Here is a 24,004-nt window from a genome sequence, read left to right as displayed (position 1 = left end):
AGTGACCCTAAATTAAAGGAAGCAATGGTTGATCAACGACAAGCCTCATACACCCAATCTTTATCCTATCACAAACATTAGATCCAGACTGTGGCCAGCTCTAGCAAATTAATCAGAATCCACATGACACAGTCCCACAGTTATCATAGTATCACGAAACCCTCAGCCAACTCAGAAAAACCATCATCATCTGCGTAGACACTGATGCCGCTAAGCACTATCAGTCTTGGCAACTCCATTACTGTTACAATTAGTAATGGCAATAAATTAACAAAGGGGTTCTGATGTGACTCTTCTGCAATGTGTATACCAACTCTTGGCCCACCTTAATCTCATCTTGGGACTTACATTCAAGATGGAGACTCACAATCACATCTAGTTTAGGGGCAAGCAGTCTCCTGTAACTGAGGTCAGAAACAAACAACACAGTTACACCACATTCCCTGATACTCCCTCTATGCAGAGCCAAATACCCAGCTAAAGATTATTGCGCCAATAATGTCCTGTAGTGGCATCCAGCTAGGTGATCTCAGTTACACATGCAAAGTCAGAGATCACAATCTTAAGTCATGGGGCATGATTATTAAAACACTCTCCTTCCAGTGAACAGCATGATTTGAGGAGCCAGCTCAGCAATCAACTAACACCCTGGCTCCTGAAAGTAAACAGTCAAAACCAATGAGATTAAAATCAAACATGATACAGGTTTATGCGCACACTTTTCTCCTGCGTCATCTTACCTCACCAACCCCGCACAAACAATTACCCCCCTGCACTCAGACTACTGTATTCCTAGCACAGCAGCAAAATTCAACATGGTCATTCTCAATGAAGAGACAGTCACCACAGCTGAAAATGCGCTACTGCTAGCCAGAACCAAGCTAGTACATAGGTCGGGGGGGGGGGGGAGGGGGGAGGGAAGGGAATAAAACTTAAACTTACTTGTGTTCCTTTATTTAAAGGTAAACAGCTTTTTAAATAGGCCTTCTACTCCTGCACACAATATTTCACATCCAAACAAATGCCAAACAATAGGAGTCTCTTACCTCCCCCGCAAGAATGGCTGTTACTGTCAACATAACCCCACTTGCCCCTGTACAAGTCTATCTGACAGACCAAATTCAGAAAGGAGGCAAAGGAAAATTTAACAACCTTTCTGGATGGACCATTCATATCCACCTAAAGCCACAAGTCAATATCCCCCAAAACAAATATGGACTCTGCAGTCAATCCTCACAAGTCTTACTGTCCAGGGAACAGCACTATAAATTAATCTACTAAATCGGGATTTGTTTCGACATTACAAAATTTCCTGTACTGTGCAGACAGTGCAATAAACAATTTGATGCATGTGGATATAAAATATCCAAGTTTATTTATTTCTTCTTACATGTATTATAATCTTTCTATTACAATTTTTCCTATGTCTTTTTGTTTGTTTAGCTAGTTACTGAATATTTACATTATTTGTACGGGACATTTCCTTGAATTGTGCCCCAAATTTAATAACTTTATTGCACAGCTTGCCTGTACATTGCAGCCAAATGTATTCTGAAATAGTGAGATAGAGCACAATTTTGCATGTTAACATAGGACTATTCAAGAAAAGGAGCTATCACAGCTCTCCTTCGCTGAGCAGCAGTTGACTCAATTGCAGATTTCTAGGCCAAGACCTGCTCAACCTAGTTCAGAAGGACATTAGGTCCCTCAGAAGCCTAAAGAAACTGAAAAGCGAATGATACCCAGATCAAAAAAAAGAACATGTGTTCAACTGTGGACAGGAAGGACATTTCATAGGAGACTGTGAGAATACTCCTAACCCCATTTACTGCACCAACACCTGATCAGCAGATATTCAGGGTGGCATAAACTCAAAGTTAAAAGAGAAGAACAGGAGATTTTCCTGCTTGGGGAAAATCTTGGGGAGATTTTCCCCAAGCAAAGCTCCCTGTTGGAGGATTTGTACGAAGAGTACAGACAGCAATCTTGCAGATGCCTGGAGTACAAGTTAGATCTCAGGAGGATCATCCTGAAGAAGAATCAGCAGCTCATGCTACAGGATTTGGAGACAAGTATCAGAGGGGTAGCCGTGTTAGTCTGAATCTGAACAGGAGCCTTTGTTGCTTTTTACAGGATTTGGAGACACTGTCTTATGATGAGGACAGCATACCACATGAGTTTCAAACTCCAAGTCCATGGCCTGGAAGACCAAGTGCCCAAAATTCTATTCCCATTGACTGGAAAGCATACAGCACATGTGATTCACTTTCTGAAGTCTCGCCATAGACCAAGTCAGAATGAGGAGAAGGAGCAGAACTATGAGACCCAACTATACTTGCAAGAATGGCCAAAACTCTTCCTGTCAGATGAGATTTTATACAGGAAGGTTCAGAGGAGAGGAGAAGGTCAGGGACAGCTAGTGAGTCCCTGCACTCATAGAAACTGTGCTTTAGAATCCACAATGAAATGGGCCACACAGGAGTAGAGAAAATGTTAGAAGTGGCTAGCAGTTAATTTTATTGGCCTCGAATGACCTGAGTGGTGGAGAGGAAATATCAGATCTGTAAGCGTCGTCTCAGACGGAATGCTACTGTAGAAAAGCCTGTCAAGCTTTTGAACATTAAAGCATCTGTTCCAAAGATAAGAGAGGTAGAGTTGCTGGAAGAGACTCAAGTAAACAGGAGTTATCAACAGAAGGGATCTAATGCAGGTGTGCAGACTTCACACAATCTTCATTTGATTTGACTCTGCAATCTGAACTTAAGACACTGGCGGAGGAATTTGACCCAAATCAGAGTACTTCACTTGATGAAAATCAAGGGAAATTTCATGATATGAGCACTCCACTGCAGCTAAGGTGAAACTGCCTTTTCCCATCACAACATCTGTGGAGGGTAGCACAGATGTGGTGAGACTGCCTGACCAGGTAGAGCTAGAAGTCAACCCAGTCAAACTTGGGGACTAGTCCTTGATTCTGTACTTTTCTGGAGACCCAAGATCTCCAAGTGATACTTTATCACTACCTTTCTTTACTACCTGACTTTGCAGACAGATGTAGATAGGATATTATTGTGGGTCACAGATGTCATCAGATTGCAGGGATGTCATTTGTTTAAATAGGAGCACAACCGACATGCCATATGTTGGCAGTATTTGACTTTCTTTGGCCCAAAGAAAGGGAGAAAAGCAACGGGGGGGGGGAAGGGGGGAACAGGGATTTTAGTTGGAATATTTTTAGAGTTACCTATAAAATTTTGTTTGCGGTCACCCCCTTTTACCCTCTGAGAGCTGAGCCAACCAGAGCTCAGAGGGGAAGATGAGAAATATAGGAATTGAAGACAGCCTTGTGGATTTAGCAGCTGATTGACACAGGACCAAGAGATGTCTCTGCTATGAGTGCTGGGTCTCAAGACCTTTGCTGCTTTGGATACAGGTTACACATTTTTATATTACCAGCAACTGAGACCTAGTCAACCCCAGAGCTGGAATGCTGCTGTGGAGATCCCCAGACTGTTTGTTTGCTTTACAGGATTCTGAATTTTTTGGATAAGGACTGAGATGCTACCATTTTTCTCAAGCTCTGAAGAGTCCAGGTGACACATGCTACACCTTATGGTTGCACTATAAAGACTGAGAAACCCTCTCTAAAAAGATTAGCAAGGAATGCGTGAGAGTGTGTGCGCGCGCTGAAGTATAAATTCATAGATTCCAAGGCCAGAAGGGACCATTGTGATCATCTAGTGTAACCTCCTGCATAATACAGGACATGGGGGGAGGGATAGCTCAGTGGTTTGAACGTTGGCCTGCTAAACCCAGGGTTGTGAGTTCAATCCTTGAGGGGGCCACTTAAGGATCTGGGGGAAAAAAATCAGTACTTGGTCCTGCTAGTGAAGGCAGGGGGCTGGACTCGATGACCTTTCAGGGTCCCTTCCAGTTCTATGAGATAGGTATATCTCCATATATTATATATTATAAAACTTCCCCCAAATAATTGCTGTTTGAACTAGAGCAGATCTTCTACAAAAACATCCAATCTTGATTTTAAAACTTCCAGGAAATGAGAATCCACTGCAACCTTTGGTAAGGTGCTCCAATGGTTAATTACCCTCACTGTTAGAGAAGTTATGTTGGAACTAAATATTTAAATATATGTAAAAGCAACAAAGTGGGGACATCTGTATAAAGAATATCACACAGATTTATTGTCTAACTCCTCTTGTTTAAAAGTTATTCATAGTATTCCAAGTACTATTTACAGTGCTTCTGTGCATTAATGTTTGTTTATTAAGAAGCTGACTGGGAACAGCTAATTATCGGGGTTTTACATACAATAGCCCTGAGGATTAACTTGTAATGCCTTCTGAAAAGTCCTGAAAAGACAGAACTCTGATCTGTACTTCAAACTGAGGTGCAGGAAGAAGGAGAACATAACAGAGTTGTACATATTATTACTTTTGACATTCCCCTACTACATCACACTTACACTGACATTAATCCTTCAAACTTGCAGTTTACAAAATTACTGTCTTCATGACTAAGATTAACAAGTGTGGCAGAATTTGTGGATGACACAAAGTTGGGAGGTATTGCCAGTATGGAGGAGGACTGGAATATCATACAAAAAGATTTGGACAATCTTGAAAACTGCAGTTATAGAAATGGGTTGAAATTTAATAGTGCAAAGTACAAGGTAATGCATTTAGGGATTAACAACAAGAATTTCTGCTATGTTTTGGGGACCTATCAGTTGGAAGTGACAGAGGAGGAGAAAGCTCTGGGTGTATTAGTCCATCACAGAATGGCTATGAGATGCCAAATGCAATGTGCCTATGAAAAAGGCTAATGGAATCCTAGGATGCATCAAGCAAGGTATTTCCAGCAGAGATAAGGAACTGTTATAATCATTATACAAGGCAATGGGAAGACCTCATCTGGAACACTGTGTGCAGTTCTGTTTCCCCATGTTTAAGAAACATGGAACAGGTGCAGAGAAGGGTTACTTGGCTTGGTTAGCCTAACAAAATAAAAAGCTGAGGGAAGATATGATTATCCCTCTGATGTATTTAGAGACAGCAAACATCAGAGAAGAAGGAGAGGAGTTATTTAAGTTAAGGGCCAACGTTGGTACAAGAACAAATGGATATAAACTGGCAATCAATACTTTTAGTCTTGAAATTAGACAAAGGTTTCTAACCATCAGAGGAGTGAAGTTCTAGAACAGCCTTCCCTGGGAAGTAGAGGAGGCAAAGATCCTAACTTGTTTCAAGACTGAGCTTGATAAATTCATGGAGCAGATGGTAAGATGAGATTGCCTACAATGGCATATGCCCCATCTGCGACTCCTATTAGCAAATAGCTCCAATGGCCAGAGACGGGACACTAGATGGGGAGAGCTCTAAATTACTACAGAGAATTCTTGCCCAGATATCTGGCCGGTGGGTTTCAACAACATGCTCAGGATCTAACTGACTGCTATATTTGGGGTTGGGAAGGACTTTTCCCCCCAGGTCAGATTGGCAGAAACCTCGGGGTTTTTTTGCCTTCCTCTGAAGCATGGGGCACAGGTCACTTGCTGATATGAACTAGAGCAAATGGTGGATTCTCTGTAACTTGAAGTCTTTACATCAAGATTTGATTACTTCAGTAACTTAGCCAAAAGTTATGGGCCTATTACCAGAGTGGGCAGGTGAGGTTCTGTGACTTGCAACGTGCAGGGGGTCAGACTAGATGATCATGATGGTCTCTTCTGGCCTTAGAGTCTATGATAATTTGATTTTTTTTTAAATTGCAAAAAAATGTAAAAAAGATTTATTTATTTAATTTTTTATTGTTATAGTTGCAGAAAAGTAATGGGGGGGGAGGGAAGGGATGGGATTAAGGCCACACTGACAGCGGGGCTCTATGGGGTTCCCAGCACTCAGAGTGGAGAATTCAGGGGGCTCCCTGCACAGCCCAGGGGCTCAGCACACCCAGGTGTAAGGCTGCGGTCCTGGCCCAAGAGAGCAGACCCACCAGACAGGGCTGCAGGGGAGGCCACCCCACTGCTGAACAGTTCCTGCCTGGGGACAGCCCCCACATTCCTGGCTAGTGATTGGGAGAAGGGGGCCATGACAGCAAAGCTGCAGAGAACTCCCTGAATCGCAGGAGGGCCAGTGACACCCGATCCCTGCAGGCACAAGTTACCAAAGGGAGGTGCACAGGGGAGGCTACACTCATACTGACTGTTCCCGATGGATGTTTTTTCCCTCATTGATTTCACTGTGTCAGATGAAATTGACGTTTATTGATATCTACCCATTTAAATGAAAAAACATAAGAATGGCCCTACTGAGTCAGACTAAAGGTCCATCTTGCCCAGTATCCTGTCTTCCGACAGTGGCCAGTGTCAAGTGCCCCAGAGGGAATGAACAGAACAGGTAATCATCAAGTGATCCATCCCCTGTTGCTCATTCTCAGCTTCTGGCAAACAGAGGCTAAGAACACCATTCCTGCCCATCCTGGTTAATAGCCATTGATGGACCTATCCTCCTTTAATTTATCTAGTTCTTTTTTGAACCCTGTTATGGTCTTGGCCTTCACAACATCTTCTGGCAAGGAGTTCCACAGGTTAACTCTGCGTTGTGTGAAGAAATACTTCCTTTTGTTTGTTTTAAACCTTCTGCCTATTAATTTCATTTGGTGACCCCCTAGTTCTTGTGTTATGAGAAGTAGTAAACAACACTTCCTTATCTACTTCCTCTACACCAGTCATGATTTTATAGACCTCAATCATATGTCCCCTTAGCCGTCTCTTTTCCAAACTGAAAAGTCCCAGTCTTATTAATCTCTCCTCATACGGAAGCCATTCCATACCCCTAATCATTTTTATTGCCATTTTCTGAACCTTTTCCAATTCCAATATATCTTTCTTGAGATGGGGTGACGGGCATACCATGGATTTATAGAGACGCAACATGATATTTTCTGTCCTATTATCTATCCCTTTCTTAATTATTCCCAGCATTCTGTTCTCTTTTTTGACTGCTGCAGCACATTGAGTGGATGTTTTCAGAGAACTATCCACAATGACTCCAAAATCTCTTTCTTGAGCGGTAATAGCTAATTTAGACCCTCATCATTTCATATATATATTGTTGGGATTATGCTTTCCAATGTGCATTACTTTGCATTTATCAACATTAAATTTCATCTGCCATTTTGTTGCCCAGTCACCCAGTTTTGAGAGATCCTTTTGTAGGTCTTCGCAGTCTGCCTGGGTCTTAGCTATGTTTAGTAATTTTGTATCTGCAAATTTTGCCACCTCACTATTTACCTTTTTTCCAGCTCATTTATGAATATGTTGAATAGGACTGGTCCCAGAACAGACCCCTGGGGGACACCACTATTTATCTCTCTCCATTCTGAGAGCTGACCATTTATACCGACCCTTTGTTTCCTATCTTTTAACCAGATACCAATCCGTGAGAGCACCTTCCTTATCCCGTGGCAGCTTACTTTGCGCAAAAACCTTTGGTGAGGGACCGTGTCAAGGCTTTTTGAAAATCTAAATATACTATATCCACTGGATCCCCTTGGTCCACATGCTTGTTGACCCCCTCAAAGAATTCAAGTTGATTGGTGAGGCATGATTTCCCTTTACTAAAACCATGTTGACTCTTCCTCAACAAATTATGTTAATCTATATGTCTGACAATACTGTTCTTTATTATAGTTTCAACCAGTTTGCCCGGTACTGAAGTCAGGCCTGTAATTGCCTGGATCACCTCTAGAGCCCTTTTTAAAAATTGGCGTCACATTAGCTATCCTCCAGTCATCTGGTACAGAAGCTGATTTAAATGATAGGTTACAGATGACAGTTAGTTCTGCAATTTCACATTTGGGTTCCTTCAGAACTCTTGGGTGAATACCATCTGGTCCTGGTGATTTATTGCTTTTTAATTTTTCAATTTGTTCCAAAACCACCTCTAATTATACCTCAATTTGGGACAGTACTTCAGATCTGTCACCTAAAAAGAATGGCTCAGGTTTGGGAATCTCCCTCACATCCTGAGCTGTGAAGACCAATGCAAAGAATTCATTTAGTTTCTCCGCAATGGCCTTATCGTCCTTAAGTGCTCCTTTAGCACCTTGATCATCCAGTGGCCCCACTGGTTTTTTAGCAGGCTTCCTGCTTCTGATGTATTTAAAAAATATTTGCTATTACTTTTTGAGTCTTTGGCTAACTGTTCCTCAAATTCTTTTTTGGCCTTCCTAATTGTATTTTTACACTTCTTTTCCCAGAGTTTATGCTCCTTTCTATTTTCCTCACTAGGATTTAACTTCCACTTTTTAAAAGGATGCCTTTTTGCCTCTCACTGCTTCTTTTACTTTGTTGTTTAGCCACAGTGGCTCTTTTTTAGTTCTCTATGTTTTTTAATTTGGGGTATACATTTAAGTTGAGCCTCTATTATGGGGTCTTTAAAAAGTTTCCACGCAGCTTGCAGAGATTTCACTTTTGGCACTGTACCCTTTAATTTCTGTTTAACTAACCTCCTCATTTTTGTGTAGTTCCCCTTTCTGAAATTAAATGCTACAGTATTGGGCTGCTCTGGTGTTTTTCCTGCCACAGGGATATTAAATTTTATTATATTACAGTCAGTATTACCAGCGGTCCAGCTATATTTACCTCTTGGACCTGATCCTGTGACTTAGGACTAAATCAAGAATTGCATCTCCTCTGGTGGGTTCCAGGACTAGCTGCTCCAAGAAGCAGTCATTTAAGGTGTCAAGAAACTTTATCTCTGCATCCCGTCCTGAGGTGACATGTACCCAGTCAATATAGTGATTATTGAAATCTCCCAATTATTATTAATAATTATTGAGAATGATTATTATGATTACTAATGATTAGAGATCATCATCTCTAATCTCCCTGAGCATTTCACAGTCACTCTCACCATCCTGGTCAGGTGGTCGTAATATACCCCTATGCTATATTCTTATTATTAGAGTATGGAATTTCTATCCATAGAGATTCTATGGTACAGTTTGATTCATTTACAATTCTTCATTTGATTCTACGCTTTCTTTCCCATATAAAGTCACTCCTCCACCAGCACGACCTTTTCTGTCCTTCTGATATATTTTGTACCCTGGTATTACTGTATCCCGTTGATTATCCTCATTCCACCAAGTTTCTGTGATGCCTATTATATCAATATCCTCATTTAACACAAGGCACTCTAGTTCACCCATTTTATTATTTATACTTCTAGCATTGGTATATAAGCACTTTAAAAACTTGTCTCCTTTTGGCCATCTGCCATTACACGATGTAACTGAATGGGACTCTTTTTTATTTGACTGTTTCTGATCAGACCCTGCCTGTATTTTATCATTTTCCATCCTCTTGTCCTCACTAGGACAGAGATTCTCTATTAATAAATCCTCCCCTAATGGATGTCCAAACCACGTGCTCCTCGCACCTGTCGGCTTTACCCCAGCCCTTAGTTTAAAAACTGCTCTATGACCTTTTTAATGTTAGGTGCCAGCAATCTGGTTCCATTTTGGTTTAGGTGGAGCCCAGCCTTCCTGTATAGGCTCCCCCTTTCCCAAAAGTTTCCCCAGTTTCTAATAAATCTAAACCCCTCCTCCCTACACCATCATCTCAGCCACGCATTGAGACTCTGTAGTTCTGCCTGTCTAACTGGCCCTCTGCATGGAACTGGGAGCACTCCGGAGAGAAGATGCTTGTTAACAGCAAAAATTATTTTAAATAAATAAATAAATAAATAATTTATAGAGGTAAGAAATAACAGACCTCAACCCTACTGTCCCTCTACAAATTTGTGTACACAGAGTCAATCCCTTACCTCTCTCTAAAAGTGCAACGTTTCAAAAAGTTCAATGAATAGAAGATAGTTGGGGGCAGAATAGATCTGGACAAGGAGAAGTCTGGAGATAAATGTGAGAAGGGAGAGACAGGCAGTAGAAAAAAAAAAAAAGTGGAACTGTTTGAGCAGCATATTCCAGAAGTCTTGAGGTCTTTCTGAGCGTAGCCTTCATTGATTTGAGATTTACCATTCCATTCTCTCACTAGAAGAGAAAACCTATAATGGCAGCAGGCCATAAAAGAGACCCAGTTTGGAAATAAGAACCATTCAAGAAATATATGTTTACTGATGATGTTTTAAAGAAAGTCACACCAGTGAACTGGTGGAAATCACTTAAGCCAGGGGTTTCAAACTCAATTTACCTTAGGGCCAGTGCCAGTCCTCAAATCCTCCCAGCAGGCCAATAATGTCACTGAAGATGGTGTTCACACCACCTCCCAGCCTGTTTCCCACCCTTTTCCCTCTCCCTTGGCCTCATGCCACCCCGACTGACTGCCCAGCGACTAGTGATGCTGCCTCCATGGCTGACTCTGCCTGGCAACTAGTGATAGTACCTCTGTCCCTCTCCCCCAGCCAATGGGAGTTGCGGGGGCAGCACCTGCAGCAGACAGCCGGCAGCATCGTCGCTCCTGCCCCCCACTTCCCCCTCCCAAGCCGGCAGCCATGAGAGTTGGATGAAAGAACTTTTTAAAAAGTTTCTGCAGGCCGCAGTGGGGAGGTTCTCGGGCTGCAGATGGCCCGTGGGCCAGGACTTTGAGACCCCCGACTTAAGTACTTGGATTCAGAGACTGTTGAAGTGATAATCTCACTTTTAACAGCAGTAGCTTCTTCTGACGGTGTAGAAAGAATATTTTCTTCCTTTGGACTAATTCATTCCAAATTGAGAAATCGTTTGGGACCTGAAAAAGCAGGAAAGCTTGTTTTTCTTTTCCAGATTATGAACAAACAGGAAAATGAAGGTGAAGAAGACCGAGTTAGCTGCAAAAGCCAATATTTTAAGTTTCTCATGTTGACCTGGCTGCCATAGTCGATTTAATTTTTTTTTAAATATTTAATTTAAACAATTTTAACAAAAACAAACCTGATTTTAAAAAACTTGAATGTTTAACTAAATTCAGAAATTCATATGATTGTTTTGTTAAAATATTATAGGTTTGCTGTTGAAGAAAAAAATCCAGAATACATAACGTTGTTGTTTTAGTTAAATAAAACAATTTAAATGTCTGTCTGGTGATGTTCTCCTCCTAATACAGCATGGCAAGAAAATCCTCCAAATATTAATGATTAACCTGTTGAATTGGAGATAGTTCACCTCCCAATGACTTCATAAATATCTGCTTCAGTTACCTTTGGTAAATGAAATAACTAAACAATCATTCATTTTCTGATATAGCTGTAAAACTAATCTGAAAAGTTTTCAAAATAAATCACTATTAAAAAATGTATACTGTATACCTTCTAAAAATGAAACCTACATCTATCTCTGAGTTGTGAAAAATATGTATTAAGGTTATAACAACCAACAAGAATGCACTTTTATGTAGAAATCTGTGATTAAATCGAGTCTTCCTGACTATTTGATTTAAATCATGATTTAAATCAAATCCACCCTGGATATCTGGGCTACCACATCCATATTTCCTGACTTTTCTCTACATGCACAGGTATGTCAGAGAAAGTTAGATATGCTTAAACCTGAATTTACAAGTGCTAGAGTGCAAGATGCAGCCTTTTGTGCTGCTAACTTTCACAAGGTTTGGGGGGTATTCGGAGTACGGCAAGGAGTATATTTTTCCTGATCACTAGTGACATAAGAATAAATTTGACATACTCCATTGTGAGAAAAGAACAACTTATTTACCAATGTTTTTTCTTAATTTTGAATAACTATTTGGGTTTCACTTTTCCCTGCTCTTTCCATGTTATTTTTATTGTATTGAATATATTTGTCAAGATTTACCCTGGAGATTGTATGTTGTAATCATTCTAGTCTCACACTGAATTTACACTACGGTAATACTTAGTTTATAAATGTATGTTTTTCAAATTACTTTATAAAATTAAAAAGCAGTAAATCATTATAAAAAGAAAAAATGAAACATCTTCCTTCATCTGAGGTTCAGATATTGAATCTTCTGAATGTCCAGCTATGTTTTGTCCTATTGTTATATTTCAAGTTTCCTTTTAAAGCTTCCATTAAAAATAGCAGTAAACAAGTTTAAGATATGCTTCTGTTTTTGATTCATGTGATTTGTATTTATTAAACTGAAAGTCTGATTTAAATTTAAATTTCTCACAGCACAGTGATTTGAATAAGTCCCCCTAGCACACTCTTGAGAATAATAATAAAAAAAAATTGTTTGACTCACTTCAGTTTTTCAGCTGAATACAACTGAAGAAATTCCATGAAAAAAAATGATCAAAAATATTCAGTTAAATGTACTGTTCAATTCAGACTGATAGAAACAATTAGTTTTATGATTCTTACTTCAAGATTAAGAATGTTGCTTTTCACAATTGCCTAAAGACACTGATGTATATCCACTGACACTCCAAATGCAAGCTACTGTCACACTGTTTACAAGTTAAACTTGACAGGCAATTAGGAGAAGGCAGAAAGATTTATCAAGCACAACTAGATTCTCCCTGATAGCTTCTGAACTCAGCATTCTTAAGAATTTTCATACTGGGAGATATATCACACTTTTTTCAAATATATTAAAGATTTTTTTTTTAAATTATCCAAACTTCTTGCATAAGAACACTGTTGCCCAATGTGAGGACACTAGACTAGTCTGGAGGCAAGGAAGAAGAGTAATAAGGGCAAGGTTAAATAAACTACTGGATTCCCCACACCCCACCTCGCTGTCTCCACTCCACTTCTCCAATGTAAATGTGATCTGGCTGGAGGCCTTCTTCTTAAAAGCCACCTTCTATTTGCACAGCTGCCCCAAAACAGCTGGCTGCTGGAGTAGTTCATATGAAGAGAGCTGTAGTGTCAGATACCAGTTCTACAAATCAATTTTCTCTTCTCTCTGCTGCCATGGTAGTCAGGTTAGCAATGAAAGTATATTTGGCAGGGCCCCCAGGAATTCTCAATGTATACTACTTCCAAAGAGCATGCAAACTTTGAAATGCGGGAAAAAGGAAAAGCCAAAAAAATAAATAAAAAAGAGAAGACAGAAACCTCACCCACTCTTCACCAAAAAATAACAGTAATAAAAAGACAGAGCACATCACTCTCTCAGGACATCAAACAAAGGAATAAAGGGTAAGGTTTCCCATATACAAATGGGTGGGAAGAGTTCTAACAAATAAGATTTATTTTGGCTAGGTCTACACTACAGCCTAGGTCGGCATAAATTATGTCACTCGGGGGTGTGAATAAACCACCCCCTTGAGTGACATAAGTTACACCAACATAAGCGCTCATGTGCACAGAGCTTCTCCATTTGACTTAGCTTCTGCCATTTGCGGATGTGGTTTTATTATTATGTATCAGTAGAGCTGTGCTGCTATAGCACTGTACGTGTAGACATGCTCTTAGCCTCTTCATGGCACTTACTACCCTACAAAGCCCCTCTAAAATACAGAAGTATTATCACCTCATTTTGCTGATGAGAACTGAGGCACAGATAACTGATTTGCCCATAGTCATATATGAAGCCTGTGGCAAAATCAGGAACTGAACAGAGTTCCCAAGTTCCAGTCCAAGGCTTGGACTGCAAAACCATCCTTTCCCTTCTTCATTAAGAACTGCCCACTCCTGCTACCTCCTTTGGATTGATTTAGAAGTAGCACTTATTTATACTAAGGGTACATCTACAATACAGCGGGGAGTCGATTTAAGATACGCAAATTCAGCTACGTGAATAGCGTAGCTGAATTCGACGTATTGCAGCCGACTTACCCCGTTGTGAGGATGGTGGCAAAATTGACTTCTGCGGCTTTTTGTCGGCGGCGCTTACTACCACCTCCGCTGGTGGAGTTAGAGCGCCGATTCGGGGATTGATTGTCGCGTCCCGATGGGACGCGATAAATCGATCCCCGAGAGGTCGATTTCTACCCGCCAATTCAGGCGGGTAGTATAGACCAGACCTTAGATAGTGCTCAGAGGTCCTGTTATGTAGGAAATCACAGGACCAAATGTATTCACTCACTAGTAACATTGTTCTAAGTTTTCAAAATGTGCTGGTAGCACATTTTAACAACTAGTCCCCATGCTTTGTTATTATGCAAGCTAACTTAGCTGCCAACAAATCACATCCTATGTTCTGAATACAAAAAAGCCCACCAAGTTACACTACCACACTTTGCCACTTCAAAAGAGACTGATTTTCCAACAAAAGTAATGATTAAAAAAAGTATCCTCCAAAACAATGTATTTTTGAAGGAGCATCATATTTTTCACTAGTCATAATTATACTTAAATGGCTTGTTGTGTAATAGGACCTTTTTGTCAATCTGCATCTAAAATACTAAAATTCAATGCAAAAATTCTTCAGGGTTGTGTGTCTGAGAACATGCATGGTTTTAATGAGTAAAATTTTCCAGAAAACAAATACATAATATTTTCAGTCTAAACTAAAGCTAGCAAAGCAAGAGTTCTTTTATGTTAGATAGGAGTACAGTTTTTACATAGATGCTATCTAATACAATTGTATATGTTCCAGAAAAGGGACACAATGAAAATGTGCAGCTGGAATGTCAATTTTCAGGTTTTAGAAGAGTGAATGCAGAGCATTCTCTGGGAGAGGTATCAGAATGACCATCCAAATGAACTCAATTGTTTCAACGTCTACAGGTGCTTCATAAGAATTTCAATGGAAATTGAGGCATTTATTTGCACATTCTCCTGCAGTGTTTGAAACCTAAAAACACAGCAGCATTGTGCCAGTACAGAAGAAACAAAAAGTGAAAAACTTACTAATCCAGCTTCATTGTCCACACTGAATGATATGTAGGTAACAAATATGGTAGAAGAAATTAAGATTTGTTAAATTGTTTTAATCATCTAAAAAACCCAGCTTTTACTAATAAAAATTAAATTACATCATCATGATAATATCCCTTTAGCCAAACCAAATTGATTTTACCACTTGGTTAGAAAATTCATATATAATTCATTACAGTTAAAAAAAAATCTATGGAATCTGATTTTCATGACTGGTTTCTATTATTTTTGAGTTTCATAATAGCAGTAGCTTTAACAAAAAATTGATTATTAAGTTTCATGCTCTGACTGAAGTTTATGGCTTACATCATTTACATAATCGTTGCACTAGTTGTGCTGAGTAGCAGATGAAATGGTACAACTGGTAGGACTTATATGGGTACCTTGGAAAATAAAGGATACTGAAAACAAATTAAGTCTTGGTAAAGTCTGGATCCAGGGATATGCTAGCAGAAGCTGGTGCTTGTATCCCAGTAATAGTGATTACTTTAAGCAGTATTTATAACAACAACAAAATAAAGCTCTTCTTGTATAGTGCTTTTCATCAGTGCTTTACAAAGGAGGTCAGTATCTATTTTACAAAAGGAGAAACCGAGACACAAGAGATGAAGTGACTTGTCCAATGTCACCCAGCAGGCAAGCTGGGAAGAAGAACCCAGTGTCCTGAGTTTTAGTCCAGTGCTCTTCCATTAGGAAACACTACGTCCCTCTATTCAAAACTCTATTTTAGAAGTACTAACATGGATCTTCACAGAAAATCTATGCCAGCAGTATTCTCCCTTTAGCACTATGACTTCCAGTGGGAATCTTTCATTTCTATAGCAATTTTTGTGTGTGTGGGGGGGGGGGGGAGTCTGCTGACAGAGGTTCTCCACAAGAATATCATTTTGAAGCATCTGCCAATGTGCAATTTAATGGACCCAGAGAACACAAACACTGAACATGCACTTACATCATAGAATACCATAAATTACTCAAAACCAAAAAAAAGTTGTCCTCTGGCCACCCTTCCTACCACACACAAACACTTTAAAATTTGTATTTAAATTATAAGCATCAGAAGGAACAGGCGTTAATGTGTAAGACAGGTAAATGTGAGGGTCTCAAAAAGTTGAGAAGTCCCTTTCAAACAAACCGAGGTTTGTGATTTTATTGTGAAAGCCTAGGTCACCATAATCCATGAGGACAAAACAATAATTTCTAACCACTATTTCACAGTTCCTTGCTATCATTAGCAGACACTTCAGGTAAAGACTCAAAAAACAAAGTACTGAAAGAAGCCCCTAACAACTGCTCCAAAGAAGTCAAGTGATCATATGCACCAACATATATTATGAAGTTCTGTAAAAATGTAAGCAAAAATGTTAAACCATCACATCAGTCACATTTTATAATAGGGTTGAACATCACTTTGTTAAACAAAGACTTGATTACAATTCCAATGGTTATAAAGAATCACAAATTGTAGTTTAAATTATAAACAGTGGTGGAATTTTTTTAACGTCAGGCCCAATTAAACACACTACACTTAAAATAATAATGTAATGATTAATAATAACTTAAGTCAGAAAAAATAAAAATAGTAACTTAACAGAAAACAAAAAGTGTTACGGCTTGTTTATACTTGAAACGCTACACCAGCACAGTGGCAGCATTGTAGGACTTCAGTGTAGACACTACCTACACCAACAGGAGAGGTTCTCCCATCAGCATAGGTAATCCTCCCCAAGAGGCGGTAGCTAAGTCAACAGAAGAATTCTTTGGTCAACCTAGTGTTGTCTACACCAGGGGTTACATTGGCTTAACCATGTGGCTCAGGGGTGTGGACTTTGAACATCCCTGAGCGATGCAGCTAGGTTGACCTAACTTTTTCGTTTAGATTAGGATTTAGAAAGGTGGTACCAACAGCTGGTCTCCAAGAATCTCACCACTTTCTTTTAGATCCCCCACCCAATAAAAGGGAGGGGTTGAGGAAAGCAGTGGATTTGAGCAACTTTAATTTTTTTTTGTAGTAATACAGGAGATAATGCTACCACTACAAGACTTTAAGCATTTATACAACATTCATGTCATGTCAATGAGTAACAAATCAGACTTATGTTTTTCAAATACTTCCAAATTATATCACAGCAACTTTAAAAAAGTGGACTCTCTTACCTGCTTTAGTTCTATTTACTTTTTTCATTCCAGCAGCCTCACACTCTTTTTCTCCATTACACTTTTCCATGGAGCTTATTTCTCCAAGAGATTCCACAGCCCGTGTAGAATTTATATTTATACCACATATTCTAGAATGAGCTCTTATATGCCCAGAGCTGCTCTGCTGTTTCTCTTCTACCTACAAAAACAGAAATTCAGGATAGCATTTTCCCAACCCTTAGTGCAAAAGTGAAAAATCTGCTTTTCCTTGAAAGATGTATAGTTCTTTTCCATATTTAAATGTATTACAGAAAATATCAGCTCACACTTTACAAAAATATTAAAATCTAAATTTCTCCTGTTGCCATTTTAAGACAATAATTAGGTACTACCCACATCCAAACTTTAGTAGCTCTCTGCAATTTTGAAGTTTGGTTATACAGGTCAGGATTAATCATTCCTTCTCTATGGTAAGTTTGCAAGTCACTCTAGTCCAAATTCCGCCACCCTTTACTTACATTGAATAGTCCCATAGATTTTCAGTGGTACCAACTGAAAAGTAAGGTACTATTCATGCATAAGGATGGAAAAATCAAGCCTCTACTGTGTATATTTGTGTGTATACACACTGACACATGCAAATAAATAAATGTGCTTTTAATATAAATGGCCATCCGCAAAAGCAGCAACTCCTATTTATGAATTTTATTCAACAGAAGCCTTAAAATTAAAGATATACTAAAATGATGACATACTGAACTTCTTTCTATATCAGAGGCTTTGCTGTCTTGTCGCCACACTGTGACTCAGTATATTGACATTTTTGAATTACCATCTTAAGAAAGGACCTTATTTTCTGAAATGCTTTTGCCAGGACATTCAAAGCATTTTACAGTTCAATCTCTCAGTAACCCAGTGAAGTACAGGCCAACCCATGCGTTGGCTACAGTAAGACATATATATATGCTGAATTCTGATACTTTTTACTCAGATTGAGTAGCACTTTTACTTCAATGGTGAAGTTGGAGTAGTAATAGGACTACTTGAGGAATAAGGTGCAATTCAGCATGACAACTACTTGCATGAGTAAGAACTAATTATTGTTGGCATATTTTAGTTGTGGTGCTGCATAGCTAAATGTTTCCCCATCCCATTTTTCTTTTTACCTCAGTCAACTTAATTTCTGGGACCAGCTGTTCATTTTCTTTCTTCAGACAGATTGTGTTATTTTTTCCTGGGGGTATAAACCTTGGCTTTTTAGCTGAATTCCCTAGACGTTGACTTGGAGCTGCTGATCGCCTCATATTTACTTCTGCCAGTCTGAAAAACAGCAGGTACAGAAGGTTTTTGTGGCGAGAACCATTAACGGCAGAAATATTTCAGAATATTACTCTACGTGCACATCTTAAAAATTAAAGTATCTATCAGAGTCTGTATCTCAGATTATTTCTGAGAGCAATTTTAGTTCTCAGGTTTAACATACTATATGTACAAAACTGATGTAAGATGTTCAAACAAGACATGCAACTACCATAATTAAAAACAGAGAAATGGAAATAGTAAACTGTATCTTTGCTAATCCACACTGTAGGATTCAGTCATTAACATTTCCACTTTCACCTAAAAATTAATGATTCACTTCTCAAGAGCAAGAGGTACTTTAGGGATGAACAATATACAAATTACTTTTCTAAAAACTGTACATGGACTAATAAAGACAGACATTTGGAAATGGAAACTTCTCTTGTGCCCTTCACAGCTAATCTTGAAAATCCATTACTGTACTCATAAACAGAGTACTGAATGTTCAAGATGCGCATCTGAGATTAGAATTCTGCCTTTAATAATAAATTAAGATGGTTGTGTAAACTCCCCATATCAAGATGGGAACAGAGCTGGGTATAGTCTCAGCTCTATATGCACTGTTACAATCTGGACAATTACTCTGTATCCTTTATTTCTAGTAGCACCCACAGCATGCTAGTTGCTTTCCAAACATCAAAGGTCATTGTCCACGCAGATGAACTCAAGACTATAATATACTCCAAGAAGTCATTCCGATATAGTATACTTGCATCTATGGCAACTGAACTTGAAGATGATAATGTGTTTTTACTATAAAAATGTTATGTGGCAGTACAGGGACACAATGTATGGGTTAAAGTTTTGTTTAATTTTCTGAGATTATTTTATAATTAGGTTTCCAGAATTATTTGTTTTAATTACATGACAGATATTGACCAAGAATACAGTCAAAGATTAGTAGGCCTCCATGTGACACAAACATCTCTGTCCTTCTGGGAACAGGACACAGACAGTATTGGTAACTACTGTATACTCCAGTGGCACAAATCTTTTTCTGCACTATTTTGCACTCTAGTGGTCTACTAGCTGCGCAGCAACCCTTCTAAGAACATTCACACAAAAGCAATTAAGAGGCTACTGTTAAGAAAAAACACTTCTTAAAAGATTTTAGATATAAAACAGTAATTGATGCTAAGCATTTTTGTAATTGTGTTTTACCTAACCAGTCAAACAGAGTGCATGTATGAAGCTACTGGCAGAGCTACACCTGAATGGAAGAATGATCACCATTTGATTTCACCCTGTATGTTAGTCACTTTCAGTGTGGTTGTACTAGGAACCACTCATATTTTAAGGGATATCTTTGCTTTTCCCTGATCATATTCAAGATTTGCAAGCCTCTGCTTATGGCTCTGTTGATGCAACCAGTGGCTACCTTTCTTGTATTTATAATAATTCAATATCAGTTCCTTTGCTGCTATTAAACTTAAGAATCTTTAACAGGCTCTCATGCAGGTATCTTTATGCATCTATGGAAAGATTTAGGTTGACTGCATTTTTTTAAAATGTACTATTTTTACAGCAATGAAAATGATACCAGTCAACATTATTACAAGTTACAAGGGTTATACTTCACATATTATATATGTTTTCTTAGGACCAGTCTTCTTTTAAATTGTAAACTCTGGGCAAGGATGTCCTTTACTATTACTTCTGGGGGAATTCTGTGCCACTGTGCATGTGAAGAATTCATGTCCTCAGCAGAATCTTTTTTTTTTCCTTCAGAAAATACATTCTGCCAGAGAGGCACTGCAATTATGCCTTTCACCCACGAGGGGATGCTGTTGTGCCAGAACAGAGGGCAACTGCTCCCATGCTGGAGCAGACCTCTATAGATAGGGAGAAGAGGCTGCCTTCCTCACAGCACCCTGCCTGTAAGGCCAGGTGAGAAGGCATGAAATATGGGGGGCAAAGGGCTAGTGGGAGGACAGACTAGGGCAGGGGCTGAGTGGGGGTGCTGGGCCACATGAGGATGAGGGAATGGGGTGGCTAAGTGAGTGTGCAGGGGCACATGGGGACAGAGTGGAGGGGGTGCAAGGACATATGGGGATGGAGAGAGGAGGGGCAGCTGAGTGTGGGGGTAGAGATATATAAGGAGACAGGAGGTGCATGGACACATGGGGACAGGGGCAGATCTGTCTGACTGAATGAGAGAGGCAAGGGGTCAGCCAGGGTCTGCATGGGGGAGGCTCCCCAACTCCCTAACAATGCCCGCCTCCTCCCCCGCAAAAAAACTTGTTTCATACTTCTCTCACCTACATCCAACAACCTACATGTTCACTCCCAGGCTTCTTTCCAGCAATTACTTCCCTCTCCCTCAGTTCCTCCATTACCCCTTTCTCCCACAAGCCTTTCCACTACTTCTGAGGGGTGCGGGAAAATACGTTTCTATATTATAGTTTAAATGAATTATTACTCAAAGTTCTTTATTAATATGCCTTGTAAGGAATTTATTTGTCAAAAAACATTTCCTGAATCTTTGTTGTTGTCTGTATTGTTACAGATATACTTGCTGACAGGTATTTTGAAATAAATTACCAAAATAATTGAAACTGGTGTGAGTATATTGTGTTATTTTGACAAATAAAACATGTAAAATTTTAAAATATTGTGTGCAGAATTTTTAATTTTTTGGCACAAAATTCCCCAGGAGTATATTATATATCTGTACAGCCCATAGGACATTTTGGGTGCTATTGTAATATTACATTATATATATTGTATATTGCAAAGCATAATGTAAAGAACACAGAAAAATATAAAAAGCAAGAGAATAATTTTACACTAGCTCACTTTTTCTCAATGTACATACTCCTACTTTTACTAAAGCAATCAGTGAAAGAATACCCTATATGTACAAATACATATGAATTTTTAGAATACAACTGAGCAGATCTGTACAGATACACAAGGTTCCAGGCCTGTTAGAAAAAATCCCATGTTGGAACAGGTCCTTCTCCTGCAACTGACTGTACGAAACAGCTAACAAGAGCAGATGAAAATTTTATTAGAGAATATTTAAAGAAATAAACGATACAGAAAATTTGAAGCGTTAGTCATTGGTCATTGGGGGTAACATGCAGAGTAAGGGGGTATGTTGGTGTTTTGGGGCTGGGCAGCACACATAGTATATACACACTGCAATGTCCCCAATGAGGGGTGGGTAACCGGTGGGCGGGGTCAGGAGACAGTCGATAAACGGTGAGGGTCCACCACCCATACGGGAGGCAGGGACAGTCATGGGTATAAGCAAGCGGGCTGGATAATGGGGATGGGGTGACCCTCACGTCATTAACATCTGGATCTCTCTTTTGGAGAATTCTCAAAATACAAATTATCATAGGACTTTGCAGTACTAGTCAAAAGAAAGCCACTAAGATGTATAACAAGCAAACAACACTGGATATTTTGGGGCAGAACCAGAGTACAGGTAGCTAGGTGCATTTTCTCCAGTGTTTGTCTGAAAGATGGCTTGCAATGTTACCCGCCTTTACAGGCATTCGTTACTATTGTATTGCAAATTTATAAATCAGGAAAGAATGTGAGTGGTCTTGTTGTAGTCGGTTATACTAGTCACATGTATAAAGTTAAGCATTTACCTAAATGTTCATGGGAGTGGAGCCTTAAATTTCATGCAAGAATGGCCCTTATACTATTGCACTGCCCAGTTTGTTTGTATTTTTTAATATCATGAAAGGAGCAGACACCATCTTCGAGATATCAGGGGGGTAGCCGTGTTAGTCTGTATCTACAAAAATAACAAGGGGTCTGGTGGCACCTTAAAGACTAACAGATTTATTTGGGCATAAGCTTTCGTGGGTAAAAACCTCACTTCTTCAGATGCATAGAGTGAAAGTTACAGATGCAGGCATTATATCTGTAACTTTCACTCTATGCATCTGAAGAAGTGAGGTTTTTACCCACGAAAGCTTATGCCCAAATAAATCTGTTAGTCTTTAAGGTACCACCAGACTCCTTGTTGTTCATGTTTGAGGTGTTTATATAGCAATCTGAGACAGCAGATGGCTCACCTTCCCTACCCTAATAACATCAGGTTAAATCTTTGTATAGGAATAATAATCAGGAACATCCAAAATAGGTACAAAATACAATGCAATTTGGAGTGCACTGACCTAACTTGATCTACTCACCTAACTGGCAGTAACTTCCAGCTATCACCTTGTGAAATAGTGCAAATTAATCTGGAAAGTTTGCGTTATACATGGTATGCACATTAGATGTCTAAAAAATATCCAGATACTTAATTTTAAATGAAATCCATTGAAAAAAAGGTTTTCAGGGTCAGTGCAATTTTAAAAGATTCTACCATAACAAATCAGGAGAATCTGAGATTTTGACAAATTTCAATTTATACCCCAAAACTTTACCAAAGGTTTTAATCAAAAGTAATAGGTATGGACTGTTCAGGAACAGAAACAAGTAGATAAATATACAAATCATCTTCTTGTCAATGCCTGAGACTGATGTCTTTGATAGCAGCACTATTTCTTATTACTTGTATTAGGGGTTCAAGACTGGTGCATTACTTTAATTTATATACATATATACCTCTACCCCGCTATAACGCTGTCCTTGGGAGCCAAAAAATCCTACCGCGTTATAAGTGAAACCGCATTATATCGAACTTGCTTTGACCCGCCGGAGTGTGCAGTCCCGCCCCCCCCCCGGAGCACTGCTTTACCGCGTTATATCCGAATTCGTGTTATATCGGGTCATGTTATATCGGGGTAGAGGTGTATCTGGAAACACACATTTACTTGGTTATGTATCATATACCTCAAAACAAAGAAAGGTAGAGCTTATTTCTGATAAGAAGGCAGAGCATGTCTAATTTTACAGGACAAGTGGTTGGAAGAAAACTGGGAGAGCACGTTAGAGAGGAGGGGTGATTGCCAATAGTCTCATACTAGGGGCATAGCCACTTAGCATCCCGGCCCACCCAAATCTGAGCCAGGGTGTAGTGCTGCCACAGCAGCCCGGGGCATCACTCGGGCACCTGAAATCCAGGACGGAGCTATGCGCCCGCCCTACAGAAAACTACGCTCCGGCAACTCTGCCTTGCCATTTTCTGTGCTGCCCCATGCACGTGCCCAGCTCAGCAGGTGAAGCTCAGTGTCTGGGACTTACCAGGGCTAGGAAGAGGGCGTGGCATCTGGGGAGAAGCTGAGCTAGCACAGTCTGTCATTGCCCCTCCACCCAAAAGTCAGGGCCCACCAAAATTTCCATTCCTAGGTATGCCGCTGTCTCAAACATACACAGGCATGCCGAGAACACGCCAGTTTCCCTTTCCCCCTCTTATGCCTCACACTCCAGTCACTGCATGAAGTGTGTTCCAGAGACGTGCAAGATTAAAAGTTAGCTAAAGGACACGGGGCTTTACACGCTGATGCCCAAAGCAGGCATCGCCCTGCAGGCATGAGCTGCTGGGCCGGGCAGGGCTCAGCACCCTCCGCCAAGCCAGTAGCTTGTTACAAGTACCCTCTGCTCCCCCCGCCGCCGGCACTCACTGCCAGACTCCGCCTCCTCAGTCACTGCGCCCCTGCGCCACTCACGGAGCGGTACGCTCAACTCAACCGTCCCGCCGCAGCCACCGGCTCCCGTCAGCCACTTGCCACAAAGCGCATGCGCCCTGCTTTCCTCCCACCGGCTATCG

General features: G+C 39.9%; 1 protein-coding gene across 2 annotated transcripts in view; it reads right to left on the bottom strand.

The window, feature by feature from the left end:
- The window catches only part of RAD54B (RAD54 homolog B), a 118,296-nt gene extending 94,353 nt beyond the window's left edge, over positions 1 to 23,943 (bottom strand). For both annotated transcript variants that reach the window (XM_054019352.1, XM_054019354.1), the window contains exons 1-3: positions 23,859 to 23,943; positions 18,132 to 18,285; positions 16,984 to 17,164 (exon numbers count right to left, since the gene is read on the bottom strand). In XM_054019352.1, coding sequence (XP_053875327.1) covers positions 16,984 to 17,164; positions 18,132 to 18,269 — 319 coding nt within the window. In that variant the 5' untranslated portion in view covers positions 18,270 to 18,285; positions 23,859 to 23,943. The remainder of the gene's footprint in view (positions 1 to 16,983; positions 17,165 to 18,131; positions 18,286 to 23,858) is intronic.
- Between the last annotated feature and the right edge of the window lie 61 nt (positions 23,944 to 24,004).

This window comes from Malaclemys terrapin, chromosome 2, assembly GCF_027887155.1.
Source record: "Malaclemys terrapin pileata isolate rMalTer1 chromosome 2, rMalTer1.hap1, whole genome shotgun sequence".
NCBI lineage: Eukaryota > Metazoa > Chordata > Testudines > Emydidae > Malaclemys > Malaclemys terrapin.
Note: the sequence above shows the minus strand (reverse complement) of the source record. Positions and strands in the feature narration are given on the sequence as shown.